This window comes from Ooceraea biroi, chromosome 2 (assembly GCF_003672135.1).
Source record: "Ooceraea biroi isolate clonal line C1 chromosome 2, Obir_v5.4, whole genome shotgun sequence".
In the NCBI taxonomy this organism is placed as follows: Eukaryota; Metazoa; Arthropoda; class Insecta; order Hymenoptera; family Formicidae; genus Ooceraea; species Ooceraea biroi.
Window position 1 is genome coordinate 14,333,288 of NC_039507.1, and position 26,728 is coordinate 14,360,015.

At 34.4% G+C, this 26,728-nt stretch overlaps 1 protein-coding gene across 2 annotated transcripts in view; it reads right to left on the reverse strand.

The window, feature by feature from the left end:
* Positions 1–26,728, reverse strand: part of LOC105279135 — a 38,431-nt gene continuing 11,703 nt past the window's right edge. The window contains exons 2-5 of one of the 2 annotated variants that reach the window (XM_020031591.2): positions 25,743–25,853; positions 25,534–25,661; positions 3,299–3,379; positions 1,056–1,182 (exon numbers count right to left, since the gene is read on the reverse strand). In XM_020031591.2, the coding sequence (XP_019887150.1) occupies positions 1,116–1,182; positions 3,299–3,379; positions 25,534–25,661; positions 25,743–25,748 (282 nt within the window). In that variant the 5' untranslated portion in view covers positions 25,749–25,853 and the 3' untranslated portion in view covers positions 1,056–1,115. Of the gene's footprint in view, positions 905–1,055; positions 1,183–3,298; positions 3,380–16,037; positions 16,171–25,533; positions 25,662–25,742; positions 25,854–26,728 lie in introns of those variants that run through there. The other variant, XM_026975625.1, reaches the window with a different exon arrangement.

Below are 26,728 nucleotides of genomic sequence, written 5' to 3' on the forward strand. Positions count from 1 at the left end.
AAAGTATTTGTTCTGTATTTCATTATTGTTCATTATTGTTCCAAACACATAAATGCAGAAAACTACCAACAATCTTGCTGTATCAACCTTTAAGTACTGTCAGTGGCACATCAGAGTGTCGTGGTAATGTGATTGAGAAAAATACTGATTTAATTTATAACATTACAATTAGTGATTAAGAATTGAGCAGAATTGAGCAGATTTTTTCTGGTACAGTTTTTTCTGACAAAGTAAACCATTATTGCTTTAATATTGTAGTAATATATTCAGTTGTAACAAAAGTTCATAGCGTTGTGTAAGTGTTTTTATGAAAAAGAGATGAAAAGTTCTGGATAGAATCATGAAGCTAACTCAAAAATGGCAAATGAACATAGTGGAACAAAATATATAGTTAAATAAATGTTTATACACTATAATAAATGTCTTCGAATTTCACTGAAAGAAACATTATGAACTTTTGTTACAATCAAATGGTAACACAATAATAAGATAATTATAATGTAATTATACTGCAATTATAATGTAATTATAATGTAATTTTGATAAATTAATTTACAGGCCCAATTTTATAAAATTTAGATTAATTCATGGATTGAAGTTTCGGACGTCAAAGATTTTTGAAAATGATATACGATTATAATATTTGCAATGTAAAATATATTTTATCTACATTCTGCATGAACGATTATGATCTACGTCTAAAGGAATCCAGCATAGTAGTGTTTTATTTGCATTCCGACCGAATCACAAATGTCCATATCCTATATCGTCACCGAGGGACCGTCTACCGAATCTCATATGACCGTAATCATCCAATTGTTGACGCTTGCTGAGTTGCAGATTATCTTCGTCCTCACCAACGAGATCCTCCGCGAAGTCGTTCATGAGACTTTCTAGAGCATATCTGCAGCGAAGCATGAAAAACAGTACAAAATATTATTATTACTTTTGTTGAATTTGCGTAGAAATTCGTATTAAATTGATGGTGAAAGTATTTCATTTATTTGACAATTTTCTTTATTCTTTATACGTATTATTTATAGTGTATCAATTACCTGTGAACATATGGATAATTTTCTAAGTTGCGATGGATACCAATAAATCCTGGAGCTGCTTTACATTTTCCATAGAACATCCACATAACCATCATTATATAGAACAACATGAAGAACTGATTCATGTCTGTAATGAAATTCAATTTTTTGTTTTATCTTTATCAACAATTTATAAATTGTTAATATATAGTTGCAGATATACATCTTCAATACGTTATACATCTATTCTCTATTTTTTTCGCGACAGTAATTGTTCTTTTTAATTTGCACAATTTGCTAATTTCATTAAATCAGATGTATATAATTGAAAAACAAATATTATCAACAAATATTACAAGCCATATTACTTCCTATTTTCTACAGTTAATTGCAATTCAGTTTTATTGGTATGTTTATTTTTAATTGTAGTGTTATGCCCCATAAGTATTAGAATTGTACTGCAACATTTTGTACATATATACATTCATGTTTTATCTTTGTTAAATATAATATTAAATTATTATATATTAGTACATATTACATATACAGGGTGTCCCATTTTAAAGAATCCACTCAAATTTCTCAGAAACACTGCGTTAAATGGAAAAATGTTTCAGACAAAACTTATTTGGTTCGAAGGGGGACATAAGACTTTACTATAGTGTTTTGAAAAGCTCTCCAGGTAAGCTACAAAAATGTGCAATGAAAAATAGGGGGTGCCGTTTAAAAAAACAAAGTTGACCTGCACATGACCTTGACACGTTCACTCAAGGTCAATCCAATGACGCCGTCTTATATCCCCCTTCGAACCAAACAACTTTTATCTGAAACATTTTTCCATTTAACGCAGTGTTTCTGAGAAATTTGAGTGGATCCTTTAAAATGGGACACCCCGTATATAATATATGTATACATACACATATACAATTATATGTATACAAATATATGTACCCACTAAAAAACCTCACAAAGGTGAAGAAATACGCCAAGTACATAAAAACTCCCAACTTGTCAAAACTCAAAACTAAATATGAAATCAATAATTAACTAGCCAAGTATCTAGAAGCAGTTTGAGTATTTTAGCCAAACGTTTTCCATGCATACTCTCTTATTGCATGACGACATTGAAGTACTTGGCGTGCCCGAATCACATTAAAACATACTGTTCTACTATAAGAGACACAAAATCATTTGCATCATTATTGAAAATCATGAGGATACAAAATACAATATAAATCAAGATATTGTACAAAACAAGAATACATGACCACTACGATCCGGGCACACATCTGAATAATCTGCAAAACGTCACAATTCTAGCATACGATTACAATATCTCAGGATTGACTGCACCAATCTTATTCGAATTGGTCGTAATCGGTAGCTTGCATCCACATTATATTATAAAAGTGCTGTTAGATTTTTAAATAAGGCTGTAGTTCCTGAAATAGTTTAATCGAAAGTTTGTGTGACGTGAAATTCTGGATAAAGCTATGCGGTAGCGCTCGATGTTTATGCAATGAATTTGGCAACGCTCGACATATATGCAGTGATGCTCAGAACCTTATTTTTTATGTACTTGACGTCGCGACGCTACTGCATCGCTTGATATATTACGGGTGAAGTCTGCAAGGTGTACAGAGTCGGCATTGCCCAGGCAATGTCAACATTGCACAACGCTGCTGGGCAAAGCCCACTAAAATGGTTGATTAGCTAACATTGCCCAGTTTTATGTGGGCAAAGTAGACACTGCCCATCCAGTGATGGACAATGTCGGCAACTATTATTTCTTTGCGAACTTTGCCCGGTTTTAAGTGGACATAGTTGATATTCCTAAAGTACTGCAAAAGTAAGTAATCTGCAAAAGGTTTTAGCCGACAGTCATTGTTTATTACAAAGTTATTAATAAAAAATGTTTAATGATTAGTAAGTGATTCCGCATGGGTTCGACGAGGTCCGTGTCTTGGACATTCCATGCCAATCGGGATCCACCGTGGGCGAGATAGTCTCCCTGAAATTTGTCTATATTTTTTTCGGCGGGGGTGCAGGTGGAGGGGCTTCGCCTTCACCGAAGGCGAATTTGTGATTGTGATTTCGATACATTCGACCATACTGGCTAATTTATTAGATGGAAATGCACAACGTTTCGCCCCCAATTTGGGTTCTTATCAAGTGCCACAGATAAAGACTGTTATTTTTCTGTAAAACATATATGAAATGAAATAAGAATCGAACAATAAAAGAAATACAAGACGACAACTTACCGTCTGAAAAATAACAGGATCGACTTCAGAAAAGTCGCAAAGAGACAACATAGCTCTACGACGTTCAAGAGGTGATTGACTCTAAGGACAAACAATTATATATTTTTCAAAATAGAGTCATACACAACAGGAAAGCTGTCAGTATCTTTCTGTACGTTAATAGAGTTAAGAGTTTTTGATGAAATACATCTCTGCAATTTCTCTCTTTCTTCTATGACTCTCGTGATATAAAATTTCGGTGTTGTGCCAATCAAACTCATGATCATTACAAACCCTGTATTTGCTGACAATCGAGTGACAGCTTTCATGTCTTAAGATATCTGATTTATGTTCTTTAATGCGCTTTTCCAAATGTCTCTTGGTCTGAGCAACGACATATATAAATAGACCAAGCATTCCCTCAAAAACGTGAAAGCGGAAGTTGGCAGCGAGACTGAGTGAGAGAGCTACTTTGCGTCTACTGCTCTCTCACTTCGATGTACGCGAAGAGTGAGAGAGCAGTAGACGCAAAGCAGCTTTTTCTCTCAATCTCGCTGCCAACTTCTGGTTAGGGTCTGCTGTAGAAAGAATAATTGGTCTATTTATATATGTCGTTGGGTCTGAGCAATTAATCTTAAGCCTACGGCACACGATGCTTTTTTTCGTGATAAATCGCATGCGAGGCATCATGCTAGCAGTCATGCTAGCCAGCTTGCTAGAAATTTTACGGCATGCGTGCTAGCATGTGGGTTTTTGCTGATAGATCCAGTGCTATTTTTCTTGCGTATTTTGTTGACTGTGAAAGAACTACTGCGAAGGATCAAATTTTCTGCGGTTAGGAAATTTATCACATCGTGAAATTGAAACGTGAGAAAAGCAGCCACAACTCTCGTAACGCATACAGAATTGAAGGATTTCGTAGCCGAGTGGCGAGTACGCTTGTACTTTTAACTTTTAATTTATTTACTGAAGAAAGGTCAAGAGAATTTTTCGCAATTATAGTAAGTATATTTATGAATACTTTGTAAAATCGTTCACATAATGTAAACAAATAATGTAAGCTTAGTATACAGTCACCACTCAGCTGACTCAGCTACGAAATCCTTAAACTATGTATGTTACGAGAGTTGTGACTGCTTTTCACGTTTTAATTTCACGAGCTGATTGGTTAGTTAGAAAGGAGGAGGCCCGATAAGCCACTATTTCGGCCCTCTCTGGATGTTAGTGTAAATTATCAGAAACAATTTCTTAATACACAAAACACTAATTAAGCTGTTTTAAACCTAAACGGACATGTTCAACGTGGTCGTTATCTTGTTTAAACATAGAAATTCGTATTTGTGAGTATTTTGTGCAGTACTACACAACTCGTGAAAATCGTGGATATTATATTGGATAATCATAAACATCATAATATAATTATGTTTGTACGTAAAATTGATGCTGACAGTGAAATAGGTCAGATAGCACACACATACCTGGCTGCAAAACCGTGAAAAATGAACTCGCCTTTCATCGTACTGAATCTATGAGGTGAAAAAAAGTGACTTTGTGTAAGGAATATGTTATGCAAAAGAATATTTAGTTGGTAAGGAACGATGTTGGTGTATAGTTTTTGGTTGGTATCGTTGTCGAGAGCGAAGGCGAGGACGATCAGTTTTTGTTTTGAGGAGAGCGAAGCGTGAATCGAGCATCCCGAATCGTGAGAAGCAAGGGGACTCACGTGAATCAAGCACCCCGTACGTTTCACTGTCGGCATCAATTTTACGTACAAACATAATTATATTATGATGTTCATGATTTTCCAATATAATATCCACGATTTTCACGAGTTGTGTAGTACTGCACAAAATACTCACAAATACGAATTTCTATGTTTAAACAAGATAACGACCACGTTGAACATGTCCGTTTAGGTTTAAAACAGCTTAATTAGTGTTTTGTGTATTAAGAAATTGTTTCTGATAATTTACAATAAAATCCAGAGAGGGCCGAAATTGTGGCTTATCGGGCCTCTTCCTTTCCTATCAAATAGCCAATACGCTCATTTCTCAGAAATAGTAATTGGTTCTATCAAATATCAATCCAACTCGCAAATAAATCTACATGTGTGAAGCCAAAACCAGCAGTACTACTATCTTAGCAGCACGCAACGTAGCCCACAAAACGGCACGCAACGAATCTATCAGCAAAACCAACAGTAAAACAAGCACCGTGTGCGTTAGGCTTTATACACAACACACATATTTGAACTTTTCGCTAACATATCTTTACCAAGTCTAATAACTGAATTTAATTTGTTAAGAACAGAGTAGACGCATTCAATATTAACATGTTTAAAGATTCGCTTAATATTAACACTCAAATCAAAACGATAAAAGGTATCGTTATAAAATTGTTATTAAATTGCTCATTATTAATTATGTTCACACCAATATCTCCATGATAAATTCTTTTTAGTCTTCGGTCAATGTCTTTGTTAATAAAACTAGAAGGATAACAATTATTTAATAAAATAGATTTGACAATATCAATATTAGAAGCACGGAAACTAAAATCCGATAATAAAATTGTACGATCAACTAAACCAGAGATGACACCTATCTTGTGATTCAACGGATGGTTCGAAAAATAGTTAATGTAACGTCCTGAATATGTGGGTTTGCGGAACCAATTGGTAATTAGTTTGCCTTTGTCTCTAATAATCGTAACGTCAAGAAAATTTAGGGAACGATTACATTCCACTTCACAGGTAAATTTCAGTCTAGGATGAAAGCTATTAAACACGTCCAATACATCTTGAATTCTATCAACAGGTAAAACGGTAAAAATGTCGTCAACGTATCTATAAAATATATTAATGTTAAAGTCAAGCATATTAATGCAGTCAGATTCTAAGTCATCCAAGACCAAGTCAGTGAGTATAGGAGACCCCATGGGGCTCCCAAAAATTTGTTCGTAGAAATTGCCATCAAAACTAAAGCACGTTAAACTCAAAATCAAATTAATAGCAAATAAAAACTGTTCTAGGTTAAAATTAATAGAAGTACTAATCAAGTGCCATCTCTTAGTTATAGCATTGACCACAAGTTCTTTAGGGATATTGGTGAACAACGACGTAACATCTAGTGATATCATTATTTCGTTGGAATCAATGACAGTATTCCTGATAATGTTAACAAAACTCCAGCTATCCTTAATATGCGATTTTGATTTTGGAAGGGAATTACTTAAAAGTTGGTGTATAAAATACGCAATATTATAAAATGGGCTCCCTATGGCAGAAACTATAATTCGTAACGGGCAACCCGATTTGTGCAATTTCGGTAAGCCATAACATCTGGCCAGATTACAGGTTGTAATGTGTAACCGTTTAAAAGTGCTCTCATCAATCAAACCAGAACTAAACCAAACCTTAACTAAATCGTCGACTTTCAACGTTAACCGTCTAATCGGATCTTTGTCCAGCCTTTTATAAGTAGTATGATCACTAAGCAGTGTATTCATTTATTAATATACTCTTATGTTATTCATCACCACCGTGACCTATCCCTTATCTGCCTAAGGCCCAATTTCTTCACCTCTCGATAACTTTATCCAAAAGATATCTCATAGAATCAGTTTTCTTTATCTTTGTAACCTGACAGAATATGGTAATTTATAGTAACATTCTAGACACTTTGTGTCAAAAGTGAGTAGTATAAGGAATAGTTATCTGTTAGATACGTAATCAGAGGTTTCAATGAAGAAAACGAATTTTTAGTTACCTGGAAGATAGCTATTGAGAGGTATGAAGAAACCGGGCATTAGTAACCATAATAATCAGTGTTATCTTTAAGAAATCTCTTACACGAATAAAACGCAGAAGAAATATATCTATCAATAACGTTAACGTGATGTCTATTGTTTAAAAAGGTTTTAAGTAAGTTGGAAATAGATGTTCTCGTTTCATTGATGATATCATATGGAATTTTAAAAGACTTTGATTCAAAATTTTTAACACATCACATCTAAAAACAAGTTCGAACGGTTCGATTGTTATTATTAAAAGGGAGCGCACATTTATCACCTAAGCTCAAAACAACTCCAACATCATCAGGAATATTAGTGTCACTGATATTAACCAGCCATTTACTATTATTCATATTAAATAAAGAATATATTGGATTCAGTTTGTTGAACAAAAGCTCAAATTTTTTGATTAAATTGTTTTTGATATTTCTACTGTGGACCGCGAATCTCTTTCTATTCCGACTAAAGAAATCATTAACCAAATCAGCAGGCAAAGAAGAAACCAATGTGTTCTCAGTATCATTGATTTTTTTCCGCAAAAATTTTATATTAAAGTTGATGTCTTTAATCTTTAAATTCAGTAAAATTCTTTGTGACCGTATTTTGAATTTATAAAATCTATAATTTACTGTTTTACTGCGAAAGTTGACACTGAAGCGTAGTCCATGTAAGTGTGTTGGAACGATGTCATATTTCCTGCATCTCAAGAGAAAACAGCTTTCCTGTTGTGTATGACTCTATTTTGAAAAATATATAACTATTTGTCTTTCGAGTCAATCGCTTCTTGAACGTCGTAGAGCTATGTTGTCTCTTTGCGACTCTTCTGAAGTCGATCCTGTTATTTTTCAGGCAGTAAGTTGTCGTCTTGTATTTCTTTTATTGTTCGATTTTTATTTCATTTCATATATGTTTTACAGAAAAATAACAGTCTTTATCTGTGGCACTTGATAAGGACCCAAATTGGGGTCGAAACGTTGTGCGTTTCCATCTAATAAATTAGCTAGAATGGTCGAGTGTTAAATGGTTTTGTTTCTTTGTAACAAATAATGATCGCCGACTAAAACCTCTTGAAAGTTCGCAAAGAAATAATAGTTGCAGACATTGGATCACTGGATGGGCAGTGTCAACTTTGCTCATATAAAACCGGGCAATGTCAGCTAATCAATCATTTTAGCGGGCTTTGGGCAATGTTGACATTGCCCGGGCAATGCCGACTCTGTATACCTTGCGGACTTTGCCCGTACATATACATATACATATACAATTATTACATATTTTCCAAATCAATATATAAATATTAATTACAGTTACATAAATGTGTGTGTGTGCGTGCGTGGGCGTGGGCGTGCGCGTGCGTGGTGTGTGTGTGTGTGTGTGTACGTGCGTGCGTGCGCGCGCGCGCTCGCACACACACACAGAGTGTCTCATAACTCCGGAACTCCCCGTTAATGGCGTATAGTTTGGACTTGGCTGAGTCCGAAAGTCCTGTACCATTTTGTGATTTTCGCAATAATAATCAAATTATTACGAGTTATACGATTAAAGTAACTGAATGAGAGCGCGGCTCGTACAGTGAGGCCGTCGGTATGAGGGCCACGCGCTCGTTGTTGGTTACGACGCGATGGAAGCAGCGATGCCAGAAAGCGTGCTTTGTAGTATGCGGTGGGAATGGAGTGAGAATGGTTCCACGAATCGTCGCACACTTTCTGGCATGGGTGCTCTCCACTCAGTGATGATAACAATATTGAATGTCGTTATAAAACTTGTCATTTTTGAACTTTGCCTCTGTTAAAGACGTAAGTATTCAAGACGATCATCGGTAGATGGTGACACACATGAATGTATTTCATAGACATGATAAGGATACGATTAACTGAGTGGATTATGATCGCTGGCACGTGTGGCGATTGAAAGGTTGATTTTCGAGAAAGTTTGGTGTACAAGGCGTTATCTGAGACAGTTGTAAACTATCAGCTGTTTTCTATTCTCATTCATAAGATATAATAGTACTTTCCTTATATAATAACACTAATAGTGTTAGCGAACAATCTGCTGAAAAACGAAGCTAATTTTATTGATGGATCATCTGATGGGTAAAGAACAGTACCGATGGCGTTCATATCAATGTGTTAGGCGTAGACTAAGTATGTACAGAATAACTTTATTGAAAGATGAATACAACGTTATTAAACGTAATCGCCGTAAACCAAACATATATTAAAGCTGCCAGAACACGACGAACTACGAACAAAGAGCCGTACGGCCATGAAACGTAACAACAGAAAAGTGGCTTAACACAGTCGAAAGACTAAAGAAAACAACGCCATCTAATGCATTTCTAGTGTATCTCTTAACACCCTTACTCATTAAAATATTAAACAAACCTAACTATAAATTCTATATAGTTTACAACGTTTCATTTTTAATGCCCGTTTTAGTAATACAAAAATCATTCTTGCACGCGTTCACAGCTTTCGTCAAACTATCCGCTATCATACGATCAGACGATACAAAAAATAAATCAATAGTCCCATCCAGCAATTTGTCCCGAATGTAATGGTGACGCACATCAATGTGCTTGAACGTGCTCTGAATCCATCAGACTTAGCCAAAGCCTGAGCACTCTGGTTGTCACAACCGATCTTGATGGTTCCTCCTCGTAGACTCAGGTCCAACTTTCCAAAATTCTTCAACCATACAGCTTCTTGTCGAGCTGAAGAGAGTGCCATATACTCGGCTTCGGTGCTAGACAATGCCACAGTTTGTTGACGCTTACTTGACCACGAAATAGCGCCATTTGACCTCTTGAAAACATAGCCAGTACAGGAACGTCTCTTGTCCACGTCCGATGTCCAGTCTGCGTCTGAATATCCCATCAATTGGCTATCACACGTTGTATCATAATATAATTTCTTATCCATGGTGCCCTTCAAGTAGCGAAAAATTCTTTTTACAGCTGTCTCGTGAGCTTTTCCAAAATTCGAATTGAATCGACTCACATCGTTGACAGCATATGCTATATCCGTGCAGGTACCTTACACCAAATACAATAAACAGCCTACTGCCTCTTGGTACGGAATATTCTGCAACTCCTCTCGTTCTTTCTCGGTGCTCGGTGACATACTCAAAGATAATTTCTTGTTAACATCACAAGGTGTTTTTGACAGTTTGCAATCACTCATGTTGAATCCTTCCAAAATCTCTCGGATATATTTAGTTTGATTCGAAGTAATTGCTTCATCCTCATAAGTAATATGTAAGCCGACACAATTTGCAGCTTGTCCCATATCCTTCATCTTAAAGACACTGCTTAACGATGCTTTTATTTTATCTTTGAGTTCAACATCCTTCCAAAATATAAGAATATCGTCGACGTAAATTGCCAGAATTAAGCCATCAGTGTAATACACACACGGATCAGTGCGAGATTTTTTCAATCCGAATGACTTCAATGTAGATTCGAGTCGTTTGTTCCATTCACGTTCACTCTGCTTCAATCCATAGATCGCTTTCTTGAATCTGCACACACGTCCGCTGCCATCGTTGCAGCCATTAGGTTGCTCCATGTAAATTTCTTCGGATAAGTCTCCTTGCAAAAATGCGGGAACTGCATCCATTTGATCTATTTTTAAACCATACTTGACAGCTAATGCTACAAAAAAACGAATGGACATGTATCTCACGACCGGGCAAAACGTCTCATTGTAATCAATACTGTACTTTTGTGAACAGCCCTTTGCGACTAATCTTGCCTTGTAACGTACTCCATTTTCATCACTTTTGGTCTTGTATACCCACTTCGACTTGATAGCTTTCCTACCTGGCGGTAATTTTACAAGCTCCCATGTATTATTCTCTTCCAAAGAATCCATTTCGTCCCTCATAGCCTTTTTCCATGAATCACGACCGTCGCTGGCTAATGCTTCCTCGTAACTTGATGGATCTTCATTTATGCATCGACTTGAAGCTAAATATGTCACGTAATTATCAAAATTTCTTGGCTTTGGTTCCCTCGATGATTGACGCAAAGTGTTATTTGGTATCATCGTTTCTTCAGGTTGAAAATCAGAATCAGAATCTTCTTCCAGGTCATCCAATTCACTCCTTACAGAGCAAAATGACTCATCTTGACTTTCAGATTCTTGCTGCGTGGTATCACTGGACTCATTGCTTTGATCAATAAACGATTCCCTCACTGAATCCTGAAGATTGTCATTGTCTACCATAATCATCGACTTAAACACATCTTCGAGGAATTTGATATCACGAGCAATCGTAACCTTCTTGCTATTTGGATCAATGCATTGGAAGCCTTTTGCATCGTTGTTGAAACCAAGAAAAATCATCTGTGATTTGGCATCCATTTAGCTCTTTTTTACTTTGGAATGTGTACCATTACTGACGATCCAAAAATCCGCATATTGCTGACATCACTCTTCTTGCCAGTCCATGTTTCTTCCGGCGTTTGGTTATTCAGAACCGAACTTGCAGATCTATTTATAATATAAACGACCATATTGACAGCTTCTGCCCAATATGATTTGTCGAGTCCAGCATCAAACAGCATACACTTTGCACGTTCAATAACCGCCCTATTTGCTCGCTCGGCGATCGCGTTCTGCTCCGGTGCGTATGGCACTGAATGCTGATGTTGAATACCATGCTTATGACAAAAATCTTCTAGCTTCTGAGTAAAGTATTCAGTTTCATTATTTGTTCGAATAACTTCTGAAAAACCTCTGATCTGCATTTTAAAAAGTACACAAAGATCTTCCGTGAATAATCGTCAATAAACGTCAAAAAATACTTGGCTTTTCCAATGGAGGGTTGTTCCATGGGTCCACAAACATCCGAATAGATTACGTCGAGTATGTTCTCCGCTCGCTTACCAACATTTCGAAATGGTAATTTGGTCTGCTTGCCTTTCATACATACTTCATAGTGTTTTATATCCAAGTCGCCGTCCGTAAACTGGATACTGTTGACTACTCCATCTCGCATTTTACACTTGGCATTGTAGTTGATGTGATCCAATCGTCAATGCTATGTCATCGCATCCTCATTTTTGTTGGTTGTCAGAAAACACTTTACCTCGTCGGCACAGAATTTGTATATTCCCTCAACATGTTTTGTATTCATAACCTCTTCGCCGCCTTTGTTATAAATGGTGCAACCATCCTTGTCAAACACCACCTTATTTCCTGCACTTGTTATTTGATGCACTGACAGCAACTTTGACGACAATCTAGGTACATACAGTACTCGTCTAACCTCGACTTGCCAATCATTCACTTGTATTTTGGCGTTTCCAATACCTGATACAGCTACACTGTGATTGTCTGCCAATGATATTTTAGTCACTTCAGATGTCTCCAGGTCCTTGATCAACCTCATGTGTGGAGTCATATGTTGAGATGCACTGCTGTCAATGAACCACTCTCCGATACTGGCAGTTTTTGTTCCTCCTGTGTTGAATGCACACGATGCATAACTTGCGCTTCCTTTAGATCCTTTTTCGGTGAACAAGCTCTCCGATTTTTCATTTTTCTTCGGTTTTTCAGATTTGGGATTGCGCTCCTTACAATCTTTGGCTTTATGGCCAACCTTGCCGCATACAAAACATTTAGGACCAGCAGCATTTTTATTCTTAGAAAAATGCTTCTTGTGATTCTTCAAACTCGGATTAATATTTACCTTCTTTCCTAGGAAAGCCATGGCCTGTCCAGAACTGTACGAACTGTCCAAAAGTTTCGATTTAACGGCATCTGCAGACGTCTTTATGCCGCTTTCTTCGAATCCCATGACCATAAGTTTAAATTTCTGCGTTAAACCAGCTAACATGATGGCACCTGTCAGCTCATCGCCGATTTGAAAACCGACACTGCTTAACCTATTCACCACGCTCGTAATTTGACTCATCCGCCATCGATTCACAATTTTCTAGACGAACATTTACACAGGTGAAAACTTTGTGTTAAATTTAACAGATATCACATGTCCCAAACGGTCCACATAAATTTTTGTGTTAATTTAACATAATATGGATATGTTAAATGGTGACACTAATATTATGTTAATATTTTAACCCAAAATGAATGCAAACTGCGAAGTAATTTGAAATAAATTTTGTGTAAAATCAACATATTTTTAATGATAAAATTAACTCGAAAAAAAGTTATTTTTACATACATCTTTACTCTCAACATAGTTTTCTGTAAATTTTAACAGATAAAACTTGTCACTAATAATACGGAACATATCTATTGTGTAAAATTAAAAATAGGTGCACAATGTGTAATTTTCACTTCTTTTTAGTTGTTTTAAAAATTTAACACTTGAGTGGAATTAACACAACAGCAACATGTTAAATTAACACATGAATGTGTTAAATATTTAACACAAAAATGTTAACCGGCATATTTTTTAACAAGAAAACACAAATTTTCCAACTGTGTATCAACTTCTGAATCAGACCTATTTTATGCGTAGTTCCCGTGCTTTTGAACATCTTCTCAAGTGTGCACCACATATCAAATGCGTCAATAGTATTTTCAACATACACGAACAAAGACTCTTCGATGCTAAGCAAAATCCTGCCCTTTACTTTCCTCTGTTTGGATACATCACGTTCTGCGCCTTCACCACTGACGATACAGCCTTCTAGACCGTTTAATTCCAATAAGGCCCTCACTCATCGACCACGTGTGGTAGTTTTCAGTTCCTTTCAATTTAGTGATTGACATCCACGAGTCATTTGTGTTCGCCATTTTTATTTCCTCTTTGCACGAGTTGTACAATAATATTTTCGTTACCGTCTCTTTCAATATCTCGAATGCCTGGGCCCATAACCTGTTAGTCGTAGACTAAGTATGCACAGAATAATTTTATTGAAAGATGAATACAACGTTATTAAACGTAATCGACGATAAACTAAATATATATTAAAGCTGCTAGAACACGACGAACTACGAACAAAGAGCCATGCGGTCATGAAACGTAACAACAAAAGAAGTGGCTTAACACAGTCGACAGACTAAAGAAAACAACGCCATCTAATGCATCTCTAGCATATCTCTTAACACAATGTAACGAAATTGCTTCTAATGATAACCTTTTGTTTACAACTGCCAACCCAACTTCGATATTGTCTGTGGTCTCAAATATGTATAACTACAAATTTCGAAGTATTGACTTAGTTGATTTGCAAGAAATGTAAAGAATAGTTAAGAAAAGAAAATGCAAGAATAGTCAAGAAATGTCTCCTAACAAATGAGCTAATCCGACTCCTTTGCAGTCGACAGACGATAATCAATTTAAAAACGGTGAAGCTATGATCTTAGACGATGAGAATACATCTGTTCAACCCTTGTTCAACAAGTCAGGTTACTAAATCACATTTTCCACCGAAACTTAGGCAAATTAAATCCGACGTCGGTCCGTTTAGGACTTGGCTTACTGTTAAAAAATCCAAGGACAAAGATCATTCAAGATCTCCTCTTCCGGTAGAAATTGGTCGATTTTTATCTAAGTATGCAATTGATTATGGACATGTTTAAGCTGTCAATAGATATAACTGGATTATATATTTCCTTTCTCGAGAAGTGGCTAGTGCAGCTTTAGACAACCGTTTTGTCAACGACTTCAAATTTTCAATGTATCTTCCAACCTTTTTTTGTTGAAAGAAGACTGGTTATCAAGGAAATATCTATCGATATTAGAAGAGGAACTTTTGAAAACTTTTGAAAAACACCAAAATTTGAAAACTCAAATTTATATCCCGTGAAGTGCTTTCGCCTTAAGATGAGAAGTTTGATTGATGGTAAATCAGAGTTTGCGAATTCCCACTCAATAAGGCTTACGATCAAAACAAGGAATCTAACCTCGGCATATTTTTATGAAAGGTTAAACTTCAGGTAGATTACTATATTCCTGGCATTCGTTAATGCTATAAGTGTGGTCAACTTAGCCATAGCAATAAGTTTTGTCAAAAAAATGAAGACCGCTGCCTAAATTGTGGTGAAACCAAACATTCAGAATTTACATTTTGCAAACTTCCTACGAAATGTGTCAATTGTAGCGAAAATCACAAAAGTCTTCATAAGGGTTGCCCTAAGGTCATGTTTAAAAGACACGTGAACCGAGTTGGAAGATCTGCATTTTTATTCAGCCAAGAAAACACTGCTAATATTTCTATTAATCCTTCTAATATCCCATTCTAGAATACTCCTTTTGTTTCAGTTTCTAATGTCAATTTTCCGGTTATTAAGCCTTTATCTCAGGATATTTTACAATCTCTCATTTAGGTAGTCCTCTGTTATTTGTAAGAAATTCGGAGATCAATCATAGAATCTTTGCTAATGCAACGACCTCAACTCCTTCCAGCTGGGACTCAGATATAAACACAAAGGATTTCTTTTCAACCGCCTTTCCGTGGCTGAAGAAACTAAAAATGAAAGAGCTTCGCATATGAGAGAACATCCTGTTAATAATCAATGAGAATAAGGACATTCCTAGTATGTTAGAAAAGATTCTTTTGAATATTGCTGATGCCACTAATTCATATATCAAAAATGGCTAAACTTCTTCAATGAAATTGTCAAAGTATCCGAAGTAAATGCGCTGATTTGGAACATTTAAGTATTAAGTATGATATTATTTTAGTGTCCGAAACTTGGTTGAAAGATTGTGATAGATTTATTCTTTGTAATTTCGATATTATCCATAAAAACAAAAGTTTTGGTAAGGATAGGGACGTATATTGGTGAGAAATGATATTAAATACCAAAACAGTTATTTTAAGTTATAATTGCAATAATAAGTTAAAAGCTTGCGCTATTAAAACCTTTATTAAGAATAGATTGCTTATTATTGCATCTTGTTATAAATCCCCAGGGGATAGTATAACAATGGAAGAATATATATATATATATATATCTAAAGTTATTTTTGTTTTGTTACTTGGTATTACTCTTTTCTGTTTCGAGGTGTCGCAGCCTGTAATCCCGTGTTAAGGTCTGTAGATGAACAGAAGACGATAAAGAAGGTCTTCGCATGGGCGCCATTTTAGATCCACGAAGTGAGACAAATATACAGGGTGTCTGGCATAAAGCGGACCAACGCTCGTGAGCTGGTAGAGCACAGTGAACTGAAAAGAAAAGTCCTGTATCACTTTGCAATTTTCGCAATAATTATCGAGTATTTAATTATTAAAAATTATCATATTAAGCCGGCCTACCGCCAAATGTAAGCGCGCGGCGAGATGTGATCGCCTAGCGATCGTGGTTGCTAGGCGCGCGGGGCGGTAGTTTGTTACATACTTCGCGATCATACTTCGTTACCATATGACATTTGCCATTTGTGCGCCATTGCCGCTTGTAACAAACTACCGCCCCGCGCACCTAACAACCACGATCGCTAGGCGGTCACATCTCGCCGCGCGCTTACATTTGGCGGTAGGCCGGCTTAATATGATAATTTTTAATACTTAATTACTCGATAATTATTGCGAAAATTGCAAAGTGGTACAGGACTTTTCTTTTCAGTTCACTGTGCTCTACCAGCTCACGAACGTTGGTCCGCTTTATGCCGGACACCTTGTATATTGTTTGTCACTCTAATTTACTGCACCAATACATTTAAGTGCACCACTACATTTAGCGCAAACATCTGTACGATAGTGGCCGCCATTTTGGAGCCAATGTTGTGAAGTGAGTGGGAAGACCTTCTCTATCGTCTTCTTTCATCTACGGACCTTGCCCCGTGTTAGAGACCCTTTACCAGAGACTAGCCATCCTAGAGATATGTCCGGAAAATGGCGACAATCTTTGATACATAATCGAAGGCAACAATGAATACGTAAACTCGTGAATGTGTGCATTTATGGTCTATTTATTTATTTATTTATTTATTTATTTCAGCATATTTCAGCGTAAAATGTCGCTTTCTATTTAACACCTGATTATGACGGAGCATTGTTATACCCTATCGTACTTGAAATTATTGAAAAAGCTGAATCCATCGGACTGTATGTACATAGCATTATAAACGATATGAGATCGAATAATTTAGCGATAAATTTCCCGTAAATTTCTTGTCGGTTTTACTGGACGTCATTCAACAATAACGAACTCAATTACCTATCCTGTTGATAATAATCGTAAGCTTTGGTTTATCGCTAGTACTGGCCATCTTATAAAAAATTTAAAATACTGTTTACTTAATAACAAAACCATTACCTTGCCTAAGAAATTCATAGATACAAATAATCGTTCGTCTTCTGTGGTTGATTGTTTGCATATAAAAAAAGTTGCTGAGCTTCAAGAAAATTTACAGCTAAAACTAAAATCGAAAATTAAATTAGAAGATTTTTCGAGTGGCACTTTTAATAAAATGAAAGTCAATACAGCCAAAAATTTTTTGTCTCGTGATGTTAGTGCCACTTTAAAATTTCTGGCGACGCAAGATTCCAAAAAAGAATATCAGACGACAGCCTTATTCATTGAAATACTTTCACAATGGTTTACGATAATGACTTCACGTGCTGCAAACCTCACATTAAGGAAAATTCCACGTGATGAAATATCTTAAAATAAATTTCAACAATCAATTGCATTTTTAAAATCTATTATAGAAATGTTTCAAGAAATGATAATTGGGAGGTATGCAATTTAAACCTATGCAACGTGGAGTCATTATTACTACCAAGTCCGTCATTGAATTATCGACGTACTTAATTAATAAAAAAGACTATCAATATGATTTAGGAGGTTAATTAACGTCAGATTGTGTGGAAAATGTATTCTTTTGTGTTAGAGCTAAACAACCTAACCTTAATGTCTTACAATTTAAACAAAATTTGAAGATTATTGCAATATCAAAATATTTAAAACCTTTAAGTAACTCAAATTATGAAGAAGACGATAGAATTATTGCGGTGATTTTTTAAGTAAGCCCAAAGCAAAAGAAATTTAAAACAAGCTGCCACTTGTTCCTGATTTTTCCACAAAGAATATAAACTTAAGGTACATTGAAATGAATGTATTATATAACATCGCCGGATATATTCTCTCCTGCATTTCAAAATATAACGTTACATCTAAATCATGTTTAAATTCCGCTGGATTTCTCACATACAAATCAATGTCAAATTTTGCAAAATTTGTTCTATTAAGATGTTTTCTACATAATACGCATTTTTTTGTCAACAATATTACATTTAATTACTTTCACTAGGTGGAAATTGTTATCAGGCAATATCTTTCATATGTTAAAACAAACTTTGATGCAAAAAGTTGATTTGAAAAATATGATTTAGTTCTTTTGTTTAAGGAAAAAATGCAGTGCATTCAATGTAATGCACTGAAAAACTGTCATAATATAAAATCTAAAATTGTGATGCATTTTATTAGATTTCGACTTCGAATTGGTAATACCAATATAATAATTTACCAGAAGTAAATTAATAAAATTAAATAAAAGGTAAATGAATAAAATTTATAATAGTAAAACTATAGCAATGCATGCGATAGTACGATAATTTAATTAACTATCATTAGCCATAAAATATTTTAATTTAATGTTATTTTAATTTAATGTTTGCTTTAATATTATGTAAGATAATTATTAGTTATTTAAGTTAAAATGTTATTAATTATTAGTTATTTAAGTTGAAACGATAGTTTAATTAGCCATACAATATTTTAAGTTAATGTGCTTGTAATGTGTCATTACAATGTGCTTATCTGTATTATAAATAAAAATGACAATAAAAATAAAACTAATCTTCAGTTACAAAAATATTATTAGATAAGTTTTTATTTTTTTGGCATTGTATCATTTGTGATTACTATTGATTCTCTCGTATATACAGGGTGTCCCAGAATTATGTACGAAGCGCTCGTGAGCGGGTAGAACGCATCGAACTGAGAAGAAAAGTCCTTTACCGTTTTGCAAAATTCGCAATAGTTAACGAGTTATTAATTATAAAAAATCGCTATATTAGTCCGGCCTACCGCCGAATGTAAGCGCGCGGCGAGATGCGATCGCCCAGCGATCGAATAAATTTATGGCGAAGATACGTTAAAAAAACTGTAATAACTTCGCAATAAATACTCGCAATAAGAATTTCCGAATTTACGTTTAAAGGCGTAAAATCTTTGCCATAAAATTCATGTAAGAATTTCCTTTTAAGAGAGAGAAAGAGGTGTGAACGAGCTTTTGCTTCATACAAAATGGCATTAATTAAAACTTGTTAATATACATTTTTTGGAAAAGTGAAGAATACAGGACGCATTTTTAACGTTTATTACAAGTGGCAATGGATAGGCAGGAACGACTTGTTAATAACCAACTTCACGCGCGCCTAACAACCTCGATCGCTGGGCGATCGCATCTCGCCGCGCGCTTACATTCGGCGGTAGGCCGGACTAATATAGCGATTTTTTATAATTAATAACTCGTTAACTATTGCGAATTTTGCAAAACGGTAAAGGACTTTTCTTCTCAGTTCGATGCGTTCTACCCGCTCACGAGCGCTTCGTACACAATTCTGGGACACCCTGTATATTATTATATATACAGGATGTCTAGTGACTTCGTGACGGCCGCTGATCAGCACTGGTTATACAATTAATAATCACATCACAATGCTTCGACCATTATTTGTGATCCTTATCAAGTGTGAATATCTCTTATTATGTAACAAGGCATTTGTTAGAAGTAAACATATACATTTCATATGAAAAATGTCAATTAAAAAGAAGATAATTAACGCTTTCAGTGCTAAATATTCAAGTGACTGGTGTACCCTCTGTGCTGAATTATTTTTTCTTTAATTTCTTAAATCTTTAAATAACGCTGTCAAAATCAAGAGCGAAGCAGGATGTATGTGCTTAAATCTTTAATAATAAACCAATTGTAGTTCACATAAATCACAAACGTTTCGGTCTATATTAGACCATCTTCAGTGTGCTATAATAATATAAACTTATACGGTGACTGCGATTTTCAAGTATGATGAACCACGATTTATTATCTTCACTTATTACGACCATTGGATACATTTGAATTGAATTGCGAGTTTTAAACGGCGGCGACTCTTGCGTATAAGTTTATATTATTACTAGCATCCCCCGTCACGCGGGCTTCGCCCGCGATATTATGTGTAAAATTAAATAAAAACACATTTTACCCCTTCTCACCCGTTAGGGGTGGAATTTCGGAAAACTCACCCTTAGTGAGCACCTACATAATAGTAAGAATATACCCTTAAAATTTCAAGTCGATAGATGCAGTGGTTCGGGCTGCACGTTGATGAGTCAGTGAGTGAGTGAGTGAGTGAGTGGTATTTGGATTATATATATATAGATGGCACACTGAAGATGGTCTAATGTAGACCGAAACGTTTGTGATTTATGTGAACTACAATTGGTTTATTATTAAAGATTTAAGTACCTACATCCTGCTTCGCTCTTGATTTTGACAGCGTTATTTAAATATTATATTGAGCTTATTGTTTGTATATTCTTAAATCTTAATTTATATTCTTGAAAAACATTAACTATAGAACTAAACTATTGCAAAATTTTTGAAAAAAATTAAATATTGAAAGTATTCATATTTACAGATGTACCAGCACCCTCGTGTATATTCGAGCGCCGCACAGCAAGTGTAGTTTCCTTACTTGAATATACTGGAGCACCGAAACGATTAATGAAATAATAACTAACTTACTGACAGAAAACGACTTATGTCTTAAAGAGTAAAATAAAGGTTTTCCAAGAAATACGTCAGCAAACACCTAACGAGATGACAATACTGCCTGTAAAAAAGACAGTTACTCCTCTCTGTATGTTTTTCAAAACAATACTGTCACTAAATAGAACATTATTATATATGTTTAAAAATAAAGTCATATATACATGACAAGTTTTCTGTAGGTTAATAGAGCATCTTTTTGTAAGTTAAAGAGTTATAATGTGAGTTATAAAGAGTTATCATGTCTTTTGACTGATTGCATCAGAACGCTTGACTTTAATCCACGGATATTTTATAAATATGTTGACGACATATTCACTGTTTTATCTAAGAATAAAATCAAAGAGGTTCTCAATGTTTTTAACAGCATTATCACTCCAGGTTAAATTTTACACGTGAAATTAAAAATAATACTTGTATTAACTTTTTAGATACAACAGTTATTAGAGACAAAGAAATATTGAGAACCAATTGGTATAGAAAACCGACTTTTTCCGGACGATACATAAATTATTTTTCAAACTATTCTGTAAATCATAAAAGTAGTGTTGTAACGAGTCTCGTAGACAGAGCTATTTTATTATCTGAAACTCATTTCCATTTTTCTAACATTGAAACCGTTCGAAATATTTTACTTAAGGTAGTATAGTCAAAAACTACGAGAGCACAGATCTTCTTTAAACTTGCAGCAAAACTAAATTAAATATTAATACGTACATATGTGTGTTAAATATGGGTTCGATTTACCGTATAGTTTCCGACATATGACTGCTTAAAGTTTACTTTTTTCTCGATATTTAACATGGCGGTTATGGAAATTGACGTAGAAAACTAATACTTAAACGCGCTGCAAATGACCTACAATAAGGATTAATACGAAAATTTGAGCAACATTAATTGAATACTTACAGAAGTACATACTTCAATCTCAGCGAAATTGACCGTACGGTATTAGAGTATGATTAATCAGAAGAAATAGGTATGGCTTTAGCTTTGTCGTTCGCGACCATGCTTTGTGGATGTGGCAACGTTGCATTCCAAGGAGCGTAGTGTGTCGCGTAGCGTCAAACATATTACGTATTTTACATATAAACAAATACATTTAGTATTTCTTCAATATTTCTTTTATAATAAAACTTGTAATTATTAACTCTTATTAACCTTTGTTTGTATTCAGCTCAGCTGTATGCGACGTTGCCATGATCTACAGTTCTGCGACTGCTACGTACTTCAGCATACTGTTTCTTTTTCTATCATTTTATTTATTTTATCGATTTTAACATTCTGAGAAAACCAATAATGTTTAAAAATCTGTTTTTTATTTTTACTTAAAAAAATTCATCGTGTATTGAACATTTTATTTAAAATTTAATTTTGACTACCGCAGTTGGGAAACAACCACCTTAATAATTGTTATCCTCTGAACTTAATTACCAAACATATTGATAAGAGAGTGAAAAAGATTAAATATTGTAACGCTGCATTGAGTGAAAATATAAACACACAAATGAATAAAAATGCTATTAACATTCCTTACGTTAACACTTTGAGTAAGAACATTAGACGGAATTTAAAGCGTCTTGGTTTCAATGTTATATACATGATTGTATTATCAAACGAAGAAAAGACACTTTGATGAGCACACGAAAAACAGGAACAGTTTACAAAATTGACTGTTTAAATTGTGATTCTTGTTACATTGGACAGACCAAGATATATTTAAAAACAAGAATCAAGGAACATATATTGGATAGGAAACATGTTAGCAATTATTCAGTTGTAAGCAAACATAGATTATACAGGGTGTCCGGCATGAAGCGGACCAACGCTCGTGAGCTGGTAGAGCACAGTGAACTGAAAAGAAAAGTCCTGTACCACTTTGCAATTTTCGCAATAATTATCGAGTAATTAAGTATTAAAAATTATCATATTAAGCCGGCCTACCGCCAAATGTAAGCGCGCGGCGAGATGTGACCGCCTAGCGATCGTGGTTGTTAGGTGCGCGGGGCGGTAGTTTATTACAAGCGGCAATGGCGCACAAATGGCAAATGTCATATGGTAACGAAGTATGATCGCGAAGTATGTAACAAACTACCGCCCCGCGCGCCTAGCAACCACGATCGCTAGGCGATCACATCTCGCCGCGCGTTTACATTTGGCGGTAGGCCGGCTTAATATGATAATTTTTAATACTTAATTACTCGATAATTATTGCGAAAATTGCAAAGTGGTACAGGACTTTTTTTTTCAGTTCACTGTGCTCTACCAGCTCACGAGCGTTGATCCGCTTCATGCCGGACACCCTGTATAATAATCACGAGTTTGATTGGTATAATACAAAAATTTTACATCATGAAAATCATTGTAAAAAATAGAGAAGTCACAGAAATGTTTTACATCAAAAGACATGATAACTCCATTAACCTATAAAAAGAAACTCTATTAACCTACTAGAAAACTTGCCATGTATATATGACTATTGTGAAACATACATAACAATATTCTATTTAGTGACAGTATTGTTTTGAAAAGTACACAATACCTGTCCTTTTTGCGGGCAGTAGAGGAAAGACGCCAAAATCGACATACCATTTTGTTTTTGGAAGTTATCTCTTAACTTAAAGTACGAAATAAAACTTTGTGTACACACATTTTGCGTATACTAGAGACTGCCTCCTATTAGATGGTATTATATTTTTATGATATCGTTTCTAGTTTTTAAGGAAATAATATTTTTCTAAGGTTAATAATATTTTTCTACGAAAACTGAGCTCTGAGAAATTGGGCGTCAAAACCAACAAATTTATTAAAAAATGAAATATGTTAAAAATATGATATTTAAATAAATGGTTCAAATAACACATTAAGGGGTTATACAGAGTGTTGGAAAAGGGGTAAAATATTTTAAGAGGATGTAGTATGCCCAAAAATAAGTCGAAAAGTCTTAATAAACATGGGTCTGCAAATGAACCGTTTTTAAGATATTTCTAGTTTTGCGTTTTTGATATTTTTATTCTTTTTATTTTATGTTTTTATGTTTTTATTTTATGTTTTTTTGTTTCTTTTTATTTCATGTTTTTATTTTATATTTATCTTATTCTAAGTTATGCAAACAATAACAGCTGGTATTTTACCTTATCTTATTAGAGAAGATGCTCAAAATGACCTCCTTCCATGTCTACGCAAACCCTGTATCTCCGCAAAAAAGAATCTCGTGCTCTTTCAAATACGCCTGGATTCATTCTGATTGTGACGCAGGCTTCTTGTACACGATGTTGTAATTGTTTCAAGTTATTGATTGGCTCTGCATACACCAAACTTTTTAAATAGCCCCAAATAAAAAAATCAAGCGGGTTTAGGTCAGGAGATCTAGGAGGCCATGCAACCGGACCTCCACGTCCTATCCATCGTTTTCAAGGTGTATTTGAAAGAGCACGAGATTCTTTTTTGCGGAGATGCAGGGTTTGCATAGACATGGAAGGAGGTCATTTTGAGCATCTTCTCTAATAAGATAAGGTAAAACACCAGCTGTTATTGTTTGTGTAACTTAGAATAAGAAAAACATAAAATAAATAGAATAAAAAATAAAAAGAATAAAAATAAAAATATCAAAAACGCAAAACTAGAAATATCTCAAAAACGGCTCATTTGCGGATTGTTTATTAAGACTTTTCGACTTATTTTTGGGTATACTACATCCCCTTAAAATATTTTACCCTTTTTTTCAACACCCTGTATAATGTAAATTTATTAAAAATTTAATATTTCAATAACATTTATAATAGTATTTATGTAATAATAATAATATATATATAAGTATTTATGTAATAATATACAAAACATATATGTAATAACAAAAATAAAAATTCATGTCAAACATCATGTATTCTGTCAAGAACGAAATTAAGTTATGTTAATCGCAGAGTGGCACATGTATCGTATCTTATAGAGTATGTCGGTTTACGGCAAACTCTCAAATTTAAATTCTAAATCTTTGAAATCGTACCGTAAAAAAAGTAATAAAGATAAAAATAAAAATAAAATATTTTTAAAAAGCTACAAGCATGTAGAAGAACTTGATATTATAAAAAAGGACAACTAGAATACGGAGAGCAAGAATCTTAGTTGCTTCTGCACGATAACACACTACCACAAGTCCAAGATTGTATGTGATTTCTTGATTAGAAAAAGCAGTACAGTGTTCAGACACCTTTCAACTCCGTGTGATTTCTGGCTAATCTCTAAATTGAAGTTGATGAAAGAAAAGTATTATGATATCAATCAAGACATCCAAAAAACTTAGATTCTTCGATTTCGAAAACGGAATGCTTCAAAGTTTTTTTTAATCGTTTCCAGCATTATAGTCTCAAACGGAGTGTGTGAAAAAAATAAAAACAAAAAACAATTGACATCTTGTATTTTTTTCGGTGCCAGTCGCACCAGAACATAGATAGACGGTATATCTTGAAGAAAAGGACTCACTTTTTAATACGTTTAATGATGAAATTAAAAGAGGTATAAGTGTGTGAATAAAAAGTACAAAAATTAAAAATACAAATTATATTAATAAAAGTAAAAACTGATAGCGCACACGCGTTATTTCACAAATCTAATTATACGATTTTCGGTTTGAATGAAGATACAAGGAGCTACAGTTGAAGAGATAACCGATGTTAGATGTAAAAATATCTATGACTTTTCTTACTTACTTGCGCGTGTTGTGAACGTCGGAAAAATCGACGATAAAGTGCACGCTGCGTGCAGTTCGCACGTAGCTTTTTATACTACAGTCGGCTTTCTTCGCTTCTTGTCTGAAGAGATCGTGCGGGGGTGAAACCTGGCGCGGAGTGGAGGTACTGAATTTTAATTCACGTTGCGGGTAGTGATAAACAATTTTCTTCCTTCTCTCTACGTATACCTCCATTGCCGCGCTGGCCGCTCAATATTCCGTAACGTTGTGCATTGATGATTGACAGGGCACCAACTAAACGTATTATCGATATTACGTTGTGGCTTTTCTGTTTCCTTTCTGCAAGAAAATGTGCGAGAAAATCAAATCAAATCAAGAATTAAATTTCTTCAAGAAAGAAAGTAAAAGAATGTAAGAAGCGTTAATTAATAAATATTAATACAAACAAGTATGTCGATTTGTTGATTACCTAGATTATATTTTTTTCTGTACGTATATAGTTAAAAAGGCAGTATTAATAAAAGTCAGATAAAGCTTGTATCACTAAATATGTCAAATATGTAAAATAAGATATTTTAATAAATAATATATAAAATAAGATATTTTAATAAAAATTTTAATTACTATCTTAATGAACACATTTTTACAATTTAATATAAAGAAGATATGACAGCTATTTGTAAATCGTTTTCGTAATTCGTTTTGCTTTTATTAAATTGTTATTTGATTATAGATTTATTAACCAATTAAGAGATTTTAAAAAAGGACAATTTTTCAGAAATTATTATCCAGTTTAGCTTCCAGGTTGGAGCTGTTTTGACATATTGGTTCAAAACATTTCGATTCCAAATGACTCCAACCCAAAAACTAAAATTGATAATAATAACCAGCAGCCCGAAAGTCTCAAATTCATTAGTTTAAGAAATTTATTTACTTCTTAATTTAGAACATTGTATATAATTGTGACTAATTATTAAGCCTATATTTAAAATTTTATATAAGCAAAGTTTTTGATATAAATTTAAAAATTAATTTTTCATTATACGTTTGTTTCTTTAAAGTAAAGACAAATATAATCTAAATATTTATAATTGATTTTTTTATAAAATTTTGTTTAGTTATTATTAGTTCATTTGTCCATAGTTTTGAGAAATAAATACGTAAATACACTGCTAAAAACAATATGGTATAGAATAACTGTAAAGAAATTGGCG